The 10866-nt window shown below is 44.4% G+C and overlaps 1 protein-coding gene across 1 annotated transcript; it reads right to left on the minus strand.

Annotated features, from left to right (window-relative positions):
- Nucleotides 1-1779: 1779 nt before the first annotated feature.
- On the minus strand, nucleotides 1780-5487 carry LOC127382883 (left-right determination factor 1-like). Its single transcript, XM_051615032.1, has 4 exons — nucleotides 5139-5487; nucleotides 4118-4352; nucleotides 3041-3280; nucleotides 1780-2710 (listed from the first exon to the last, which is right to left on the minus strand). The coding sequence occupies exons 1-4, from the start codon at nucleotides 5485-5487 to the stop codon at nucleotides 2371-2373; spliced, it is 1164 nt and encodes a 387-aa protein (XP_051470992.1). The 3' UTR covers nucleotides 1780-2370.
- Nucleotides 5488-10866: the final 5379 nt, after the last annotated feature.

Below are 10866 nucleotides of genomic sequence, written 5' to 3' on the forward strand. Positions count from 1 at the left end.
GATGGTGCAGAGTGGGGGTATTAGGTCACTTATGTTATTCTGCCTATTCCAGAAACAAAGGTAATACTTTTGATCCACCTGAAATTCATTCTTAGGAGAGATTTTGCTTTCTGGAGAACGCTGAAATTTTAAAGATTTGTTTGTACTGATGTCTTTTCTCAGGAAGGTGCTATTTTAAAATAAATTTAAATTTTTGAAGATTCCTCCAAAACATTTAGCTGCAGATGTTAAAGACTGCACCCCGGTTAGTTAACACAGCCACCCCACAGCAGGCTTTGCTTTCAGTTATAGCTGAGCAATTAGGATGGCTATGGATATTAACATACCTAATGGCACCTGAAGGTGGAGAGGTGACAACTGCTCTGACCTCCTCCCGCTGTCCAGGAGGGGCTGGGTAGGCACCGCTGCCTTCCAGCACTGCTGGAAGCTGGGCGGGGGCTGGGTAGTTCCAGGCTGGTTAGTCTGGATTTAGACCCACCAGCTGATGCTGCTTGGGAATCATCTCAGGGACTTGAATTCATGTGCTGTGTGTCCTGCTTCCTGCATTCATGTCTCTAACCAGGCTCAGTGAATCAGGAATTTGCACAAAACTTGAAGCACAAGAAGAAGCAAGAAGTTCTTGAAAGACCTACCTGGACTGTATGCAAAGAAGAGCAGTGTTTATAAGGAGCCAGGCAGTTTGTGAAACATCTCTGTGAAAACATGATATCTGGTGGTTATAGATGGCTCCTTACGGCCTGTGTAATATTGTATCGAGCATATGGTAACTAGCTGAGACCTGCTAAGGGTGACAGAGTTACTGACCACTGAGCTAGAAGGTGGCAGTCATCTGAGCAGTCGTGATTATGAACTGATTGCATTCATCTCTGGCAAACAGAAAACAAACATAAAAAGGGATGCAGGTGCCTGGACTTTCAAAGGGTCAGATTTATCATCACTGAGAAAATCAGAAGAGGGAAAAATGTAAACAGAAAAACACAAATAAACACTAGGAGTACCTTTAAAAGAAAATTACTAAATAGCTTTTTTTTTCCTTAAAAAACCAACCAAAAACAACAACAACAACAACAAAAAACAACCCAAAACAAAACACAAACAAGCAAAAAAACAGTGCCCTGATTCATCATTTGCCAAAAAAGATACTGAGAGCTGTGGTCTGATGACATGACTTTCCAGTGCTCGGTATCTTCAGATAACTTATTTCCTGCCATGGTTAAAAACTGTTTCTTGGCTGTTTGGTAAGCTGGTTCAGCTGTGAGAAACCCCAGCACCCACATAGCTCTGGAGTGCACGTGTCCCCCTGGAGTGTAGGCAAGAAGGCAGTAGTTGTGAACAGCTTTTTATTTTTATTCTGAAATGTGCTGATATTGTGCAGGCTGCTCTCCTGCACCTGCTCCAGGAACAGACAGGAGTTCAGGTCCTGGCTGCAAATCTAGCTCTATGCATGGGAGCTAATTTCACATTAAATTAACAACAAAAACTATGAGATGTTGAGACTGTTAAGCGGCTCCTCTAAAATTATCAAAGTACTGCAGGATCTCTGCCTGCCCCTTTCTGTTTGCCCCGGGTTCCCCTTTCCCAGGCTCCAGCTGTTCCCAGCCAAAGTTGGAGCAGATCCCCTGATTATCATCTTGGCTAGGATGTGGATTGGGTATCTGACTTTTCACTCACACTGGCAATTAGAAGGCTGCTCTGAAAGGCAGAGTGTCACTCTTCGTAGGAGTTCGTAAAATGCAAAGGACGGGGGGGGTGGGGGGGGGGGGGGGGGGGGGTGGGGGAAGGCGGGGCTGAGGGAAGAGAGAAAATAAGGTCTCACCAGCAGGCTGCAACTTCTCATAGATTTTGAAAAAAAATGGAAGAGCAGCTTTGGTTCAAATGAAGCCATGGAAGAATCAGGACATGTAACTCAGCTGTCAGGGGCATTTAATATAGCTTGAAACTTTTATTATCTCTCCTGAAATGTAATGATAAGGGAGAGAGAAAGTGCTGCTGTCCTGCCCAAGCCTTTCTCTTATGAATAAAAGTTTTCACAAGACCAGTAGATTCTCCCATGTCCATCTCCATTCAATATTGCAGGACCTCACAGATAGTCTCGTGAGCAGGACCAAAAAGGCAGGTCAAAGCTCGTGCTTGTGTTAATCTACATGACAGTGCCTTTAAGTGCACCCTCTCTGGAGGGTAGTGTGGCATGTGGGAGAGCTGCAGCCCCAGATGCTGCAGCCCCTTGCAAGTGGGTATTTGCGGGTCCCTCAGGACCTTTATCGCTGGACCCGGGGCTGGGGACCAGGGTGGCTCTAGACAGGCCTGGGGGCATGGGGTGGGGGGGACGGGACGGGGACTCTGTGCCATCCCTGGATGGCTCCCCACACCTCACACCAGCGCCGTGCCGTCTGCGACGCAGCTGCACTTCTCAACGATCATGTTCGGAAACTCGGCTGCTTCGATCTCGGTGCGGTTGCCTCTCTTCACCAGGTACATCATGGGGAGGGGGGAGGTCTCTGTCACAGCGCAGGTGCGCTCCCCGTAGCCGAAGTGCCAGGGCGGGGTGGGGGACTGCAGGCAGCCCCCCTGGCACCGGTAAGCCTGGTACCCTGCTGGCTCGATGATCCAGTACTGCGTCCAGGAGAGCTCGCGGAAGCTGATGTAGTGCTTCTGCCGGCAGCAGGCGGACTTTCCCGCCACCACCTCCTCTGTGCAGTCCTCGGGGCCCCTGTGAGCCAAGGGAGAAACAAGAACTGATGCTGTAACTGGAAACTGGGAAGGTGAGAGAAATAATCCCCTCTGTTAATAGCACAGACGCGCCCTGAGACGTGAAACTTGAGCCATGTTTGTGTTTCATTCGAATATTCAGACAACAAATATAGGAAGAGGAGTGTTGTGATTCAGCAGCAACTTTCTATCTCCTCCAGACACAGCAGTTTACTTGGGAGGGCAAGAGCTGCATGCCCTGGCTTGGCACAATCACAACAATTGTTGGCAGTACAATAATTCAAGGGCAAAGTTACAGTGGAGATAGACCAGGTTTAGGTTCCATACATACCCATAGTTTTCCAAGCTGAGGGTGTAAAGCACCAGTTCAGGTTTGCCTAGGGCTTTATCCTTGGGGTCCTGAGAGGTGAAACGCACAGCTTTGGCCATTTCCAAGGCATGGTTGCCTACCCTTTCTCCTTCGATCCAGACCTCCAGGAACATTGGCTCCCGCCTCCTGTTTCGCAGCCAGTAATGCACGGCCTGAGTCACATCAAAGTTTTTCCAGCCTGACTCGCGTATGGGAACCAGCCTGCATGACAAGGGCTTGGCATTAGAGAGAAAAGCCCATCAGATAAAACCTGAGCTCACAGAGCTGGTTATTGCAGCAGAATATTTTGCTTCCTGTACATTGTCATGTGCTCATTACATGTCTTGTGTTCTCATTACACCAGAATTTTTGCTTAATGCTCTGGGCAAGCACTCATAGCAAGTAACACCTCAAAAAGAAGCACGAAAATCTAGCAGACACTGGAAGGCTAAATAAAACCCTTTGTGCATGCTCACATCAAGGTATTCATCCATGCTCATGCAGAAATATGGTGGTGGAGGATTGTATACAGTCTCAGGGATCATGATGACAGCCTGATAAACACCACTACTGTCACCTGCTCCTGTCCTAGCTGCATTAGAGCTATAAAGTTTCTGCCCACCCAGAAAATTGTTTTGATGTCTAATTCAAGAGTTGTAAAACTTCCCCAGAGCTCAAGGCTACAGAATCAGATGCTTTTTGCATAGTTTACTTATTTAAACCAGTTAACGTAATGGCCAGTGAAAATAACATCAGCAGCCAGAACCTATGTGAGTTTGAGTATGAGAGAGAATTGAACCAGGTGGAGGTTTCTAGAGGGTAAGATCTAGCAGTACATGGCTTAGTTTGACAGAGAAATAGATTATTTCAACAAATCATTGTATATTGCATTCTTAACCTGGTATCTGCTCTAACAAATTCCTTCTGGGTTTAGAATCTATACAGCATGATTATACTGATGTAACTTCATCAGATGGACCAGAGGCACAAACACAAGACACCCTGAGGAACCATACCCCTTAGCTGGAGTTCTGCCTTCAGAAGAGGTCTCTTTTTTACCTGGAGTCTATCAGGGAGGTTCTTTTGGTACCATCCTGCTGCCGGTGCACCCAGTACACGCTGACTCTTGCATTGGATACAGGCCTGTGAGGCTGCCTGGCAGGCAGGTTTGCTCTGTCCAGAGGCTTTTTGAAAAGTTTCAGTTCAGCCATTGTCACTTCACTGTTTTTAGGTATTCTGCCCTCCATGTCAAAGATCAGGTTCTGGCGCATGATGGTGTCAGAGTAGAGGACTTCTGCCATGCCTGTGCATGTTGGGAACAAGAAAAGACAGCCTGTCTCTGCCATCCTGGTGAGCAAAGTCCCCCCCCCATCCACAATTATAATCACAACATACCCCTTCCAGGCTCCCAAGATGAGCCCTTGTGGCAGATAGTCCCTAAACACACCTTTTACTAATGCACACTTGAATCAATGTCTTGCAAATGCCCTTATTCTCCCTCTCTGTCTCTTCAACCTGGAGGCAATGGAAAAAAATCTCCAATGTAAGTTGCCCACAAACTGAGCAAACACAGAAAGGTGCCCATCTCTCTGTGCTGGTACCTCAAAGCAGGAAAACACCACTTGCAAGAAAAGGGTGTTTTCATTTGCTGCCCAGGGTGTTAAATCTTTTGAAAGCAAAACAAGCCGTAAGTTGATTTCCTTCTTGGTAATTTTTCCATACTGGAAAAAAACCAAACAAACCCACTTCTACAGACATTTATTTTATATATAATTTTTCCACCTGCCCAAAATGTTGCCTGGGTAGCAAGGCAACTTGCTACTACTTCTATCAAGCTTCAGCAGCAGTCTGCCTTTTGAAAAGACTGTAGGACCCCCTCTCCAGGTGCAAGGAGTTACTAGTGCATATTAATCTTTATGATGTTACATGCACCTCTTCTACCCGGCTCAGGTTTGGAGGCAGATCAGGACTTCATTAGCCCCATGGTTTTGCTTCTGCCCATCCTGTAGGAGCATGGCAGATTCCCCTGGTAGTGGCACAGCTCATTGTGAGCTCCCGAGAGTGACAGCAGAAATGTTACCTGCATTGCCAGGGATCCCCCTGAGGATGCTGGCCAGGCTCGGCAAAGCTTGGCGCTTCACCCTCTGGCGCTTCAGCATGGAGAAGTATTTGTTCTTTACATGGTCTGGGATAACCAGATCCACCATGTCTCTCTTATGAAGCTTAGGGATCTCAGAGAGCCCCAGCTGCTTCAGCAACACCTCCTTGAGCCCTTCCTGGGTAAATGCTCGGACAGTGATGACCAGGCAGAGCACGCAGAGCATTCGGGCAAACTTCATGTCCATCCTCCTCTGTTGGTAAAGCAGAGATGAAGGAGAGATCTCCCTGGGGCTGCTCTCAACAGAGGTGCAGTAGCAGGCTGCCTGCATGGGACAGAGGTCCCTTGCAATGGGGTTTTATAGCCAGACTTGTCCCACTGGCACAACAAATTCCACAAGTGGGGATGAAGCAGAGGACTTAAAAGGATCACTCCCCTGTCAGTAGACACATGCCGGTTTAACACCTTCATCTACTGCAAAGTTGATACAAGAAGGTTTAGGGGAGCCTCCAGATTCTTTCACGGGGAGGAAGTTTCCTTCATTTTTTAATTCCCTGTAAACTTTTGCCCAGAAAACCCCAAATTGATCAGTTTCACGTTCAGCCTAGGTCAGGGAGGAAACACATCTGCAGAGTACATTGCTTTATGTACCACACCATGTGATTCTTAAAGGAAGTGTCAACCTTTACCGCAGGGGACTTGCTGTGTAAAATAGCCAATATCAATCCGGAGAGTAATGCTTTAGCTGGAAGTCCATCTTTAAGCATTAAGCATTAAAAAAATATTTTTTTATTTTTTTTTCGGGGGTAGGTACCACTTTGATCTCTGAATATTTGTATCAAGTGTATGAATCAAGGCAGTGAATCACAGCAGGTGAATGGTTTATGGCCTTTTACACTGCTTCTGAATCACACAAGCTGATGTACAGGCCTGGCATTTTAGAAATATGTTGATTCAGTCTTTACAGATTCCAGTGTGTTTAATAATACTTGTGCTTAAAAGAAGAAGGCTTTATATAAAAGCCAGATCACCTGTCATAAGCATGAGAATCCACTCTGCTTTTCCACAATATGGATGAAGAATATTGGTATTTTGAATGCTATTAATATAGTGTTAAGAGAGCTGTCTCTGGAGACCAAAGCCAACCTGGAGGGGCTTGGTTGTTTGCCTTGAAGCCAGCCTTTAAATCTGAAGCTCATATCCTTGGCTCCCCTGGTCTTTGCTGGCATAAGATAATGGAAGTCTATTTTTAAAAATAATCCCAGGAGAAGTTAATTGAAAAAATAAAATGCGATCAATAAAAGTGTGAAGGAGCATGGCACATGGAGCAGATTTTCACGTTCTCCAGTAGTAACAAGAATAGAAGGACCTGAACATACATATAAATGTCTTCAGCATCAGAAGTTCTTTGGATTTTGTGTGTCTGTGTAAATGATTTAAAATTGGTCCAGTTTTATCCAATGTCCAGGGTGAATGGTCTGCCCTGAGAAAAGATCTGTCCAGATTAACCGATGAAATTAACTTGTACAAAAGCCCCTGTTGTGTTTCATCCCTCATTAAAACAAGTGTCAGCTGAGGCAGCCTTTCCTACAGAGGAGGGCAACAAAGCCATCTGAAAGAGCCTGGCTAAACACTTATGTTACATTTTGTCTTTATAACCTTTTAGGAAACTTGCCTCCTTAAACATGATAAAGTCTCTGTTAGATGTTAAGGGGGCACGTTATTTAGTTTAATTACGTTTTAAGGCTAAAACAGAAACATGGACCCAGGGCAGAACATTCTTTAATCTTTCTCTTTGTGTAGCATTTTTCTCTGAACAAATCAATATTTTCTGTTACATTCATTCCAAAGACACAAATAGCAGTGAAAAATACCCACTTCATTTGACCACCTGAACTTCAACTGATGTAAAAAACTCCTCTTCTTGTAAATTAGAGGGGGGAAAGGGTTTTTTTTGCTGAAATCTCTCTCACCCTCTCAGCCCCTTAAGAGGGCTCCATATGCCCAGCTGCTCCCTCTGGGCTGCCCCCTCAGCTAAATGGCACATTACTGATTTGCACGGGCAAATGCAGTCACAGGAGTACCCGCTTTGGAGGCTTTGGTCACAAACTGCATTCAAAGTTTCCTTCAGATATGCTCTATCCACTCAATTCCAGCAGAGAATTTGTTATGTTTATAAAGCGAGAGCCGTGTGGATAAAACTGCAGTTCACACATTTGTAATGGTCCCTCTTTAAGCATGTCTGAAGTCTTGATTCTATAAACCTTTATCCACCTAATTTGTCTTCACTCTGGATAGTGGTCCTACTATGTAATGGGGGCTCTTCAAAAAAACTTGATGGCATTAAATGACAATGCCCAATTGCTCCAGCAGCACCTGGCTTTCTTGGATCCGGATGTAACTTCTGTGGCTGGTGTCTAATTTACCAGGACTCTTCACCATCCAATGTGTATTGGAAGATGTTTTACGGGCTTCACACATAAAATTATTGACCAAATGCAGTTGAAGCTCAGCTGAGAAGAAAACAGAGGATGTGGATTGTAGGCTTTTCACAGGAGAGTGATTATCTGCTCCAGTTGGAGGATTTGCCATTCCCCTTTTGTCATGCAAACAAGAAAAAGTCAGGAATTTTATAATAGCTCTTTTTGTGTAATGTATATTAGAACGAGCATGGCACCTTCAAAATGTCAAACAGAGGATTTAAAGAGGCTGCAAGGGATGAAGTGTGAGCAACTCACAGTATTGATAAAAGCCAGCACTTTATGAAGAGAAAATATTTATATTTAAGCTTTTAATGTATTTACAACCAGTTTTCAGAGATATTTGCTGGGCTTATCTAGGCAATGATTTTTGGTAAATAAATCCAATGAGTTTAAAGAGAAAGTGTGGAAGGCTTAGCCTAATTATGTTTCTGTTATCCTGGGAAACAAGAATGTTCCAAATGTATTTGCGATGTGTCTACAAGGATCAAAATACTTATTTTTTCAAGATTTGAATTTCTGTGGACATATTTTGTATTACAGTTGGACCCCTACTGAAACACCCTGTGCTTAAGTGATATGAAAGGCAGCAATTTTTGTGTGCTCCAAGGAATGCTCTGATTCATGCAACAGACTTATTATATAGAGATGGGAGCACATATCTATGTTGATTTTGGTCTGTTTTCCCCCAAAGTTAGAGTCTTTTGAGTCTAGGAATGTGAAAATAAAAATTATAGTTGTTAGGAAGCAGATATAAACTTGTCAAGTCAAAGAAAAATTCAAGTAGAGGTTCTTTTTCTTACTCTTCTTAGGTGCTAAGCACGCTGAGTTTTACATAACTAAAAACCAAAACAAACAACAAAAAACACAAAAAAAATCAAAACAGAATAGGCTGATCATGTGAAGTGCTGGCTTAGAGGTTTCAAAAGTGAAAATAAACTGCAGGATGAGCATGAAGGCATACCTTTCTCATGTTGCTTCACCAGCACCCCCCCACCAGCCAGCAGCCAGCACTTCTGACTTAATAATCCCAACATTTTAAACCCAGGCTATACACCTTCATCTGGGATTTCACAGGCATCTTTGGCTTCATTCTTGACTGGCACAGTCCATGCTGGTGGTGGGACCCATGTTCCTCTACAGGGACCATCCTTGTGTCAAACAAGTCCCTACAGCAAGAATGGAGCCCACTGAGGCAACCCCCACCTCCATTTCACTCCATCTGGGTTTAAACTGAATTTCTAAATAGTGACTGAGGGAAAAAGCATTTCTATTTCCCACAACTCAATCTGCACAGCACCTTCAGCACAGGAGAAGAGAGAGGTGTCACCAGCATCAGGCCAGGGGTGCCACACAGCCCAAAACTCACACCCCCCCGCCACCACCAGAGAAGCAACCCTTTATGTTGATGTTGATTCTGTGCAAGGAGAGAAGGTAATGTATTCCTCACTCCATCCACCTTGTGCCACTAAGGAAAGGTGCAAAAAAAAAGAAGTGGTAAGTCCTTGATAAGACTCCCTTATTCCACAGAGGCAAGACTGTTGAGCAAGGAAGCAGGCCACAGCGTTATTATTGCCTCTGTTTGCCACTTTAGCCCCAAATGCTACCAGTCACAATGCTCTGATTGGTACTTGAAAATTGTCTATGCCTGCTGAAAGAAGCTGGGAAAGCATCTTATCAGTGGTGAGTTTCCATCCTCCTCTACCTCCAGAGACAGCTACTCTGTCATTAGGGCATGAGTAGCTTTCTCGGTGTACGGAGTCAGAATAACAGCACTCAGGGCTCCTGCAGGGCCAGTCTAGCTCACTGGAGTTTGTATGTATGCTCCCCACAGCTTCAGCCTGCTTGGCAGGAATCCAGCATGGAGTAGTTTCATAAGATACAGCCTGACAAGGCAAGACATCCAGCTTTTACTTGGCTCTCAAGGCCAAGTAAAAGCAGCAGAGCCACTCAATGCAGAGTGCTCATCTGCACTAAATTCCTTCTGCTGGTTCTGATTTGTTCAAAAAATTTAAACATGTTAATTTTTGTATCAAAAGGCTTTGTGCTTGATGAGGTATGGCCTGACTTACCTGCCCTTACATAAGCATTTCCATGCATTCCGCCACAGTGAGCATAAAATCATAAAATGGACTTTACATTCATATTGTGAACTCTAGCTAATATGACTCTGGGAAATACACCTTTGTGTTCCATGTCTGAGGCCAGCCACATTTATTCCGGTGATAGTGAACAGATCTCATACCAGAGACACTGCCACCACAGTCCAAGTCCCTCCATCTGCCAGCTAAGGAGCTAGTTTCAGTAGCAAGTTTTGTTGTGCAAATTATCGCCACTTAATCTAGGCAAGGACATGAGGCTGCTATTCCTCATCACCAGTCTAGACCAGACAGAACTGGCCATCTCCAAGAAAACATCTTATAGTACACGTGTCCGGTTAGGTTCCTCTTGTAAATGCTGGTGGTGAAGCTCCAGGCAACAAGGAGAACAATGTTCTCTTATGCATTTATCCCACAGCACATCCAGTATAGTAAAAAACCCATTTTATTTGAGGGGGTCAAACCATGTTTGATCTTGAGCTCAGTTCATGTAACTTCTGGTGCTGTGTATCTTAGATTGCATTAACTTAATCATGCCTTCCACAAGCAGGCTTCTGCTTCTACTCCCAGGCTTGTTTTGGTCAAACAGCCCAGACAAAAGGTTGCCTGTTTGAAGAGGGATGGATAAAATGTCCAAAGTCCTTGGTCAGCTGATATCAGCTGGCTTGCTCACAGGGTTTGTGTTGGCAGCACTTGCAAAGTGCCAGTATTCTTTTTTTTTTTTTTCCCCCCAGAAAAGCAAACACAACTGTTTAAATACAGCTTTTTATGTCCCCTCAGTGGTACTCTCCCCACTGCCCTAGCCTGTACCTTGTTTGTTGCTGAGGAAGAAGGATTTGTTACCACTCTGATGGCTACAGAGCCAGCCACTAGCAAAAATGCTGACATTTAGCAAATGCTGTTGAATCAAATAAATAAGCATATGGCCCTAAATTGCTTGTTTTACACCACAGTCTTTATTGACTAATGTTTCCATTAATAACAAATAGTTGCATTTTGTAGGAGCACCACTTACATTTCTAGTGAGGGTCCATTTACCTTCCTACTTAAAATGCTGTGCTTCCCCCCCCCCTTTACAGGTGTGTCATTACACTGTAAAAGTTTATCAGCTTTTTTTAAGAGTATGTTTTT

This window comes from Apus apus, chromosome 3, assembly GCF_020740795.1.
Source record: "Apus apus isolate bApuApu2 chromosome 3, bApuApu2.pri.cur, whole genome shotgun sequence".
In the NCBI taxonomy this organism is placed as follows: domain Eukaryota; kingdom Metazoa; phylum Chordata; class Aves; order Apodiformes; family Apodidae; genus Apus; species Apus apus.

Excerpts from the sequence above, each read along its gene's own strand:
- LOC127382883 (XM_051615032.1), bottom strand. The coding sequence starts at position 5,487 with ATGCAGGCAGCCTGCTACTGCACCTCTGTTGAGAGCAGCCCCAGGGAG. Across the intron at positions 4,353-5,138 it reads GGGGATCCCTGGCAATGCAG|AAGTCCTCTACTCTGACACC; the intron begins GTAACATTTCTG and ends CAGGCATGGCAG. Across the intron at positions 2,711-3,040 it reads CTCAGCTTGGAAAACTATGG|GGGCCCCGAGGACTGCACAG; the intron begins GTATGTATGGAA and ends CTTGGCTCACAG.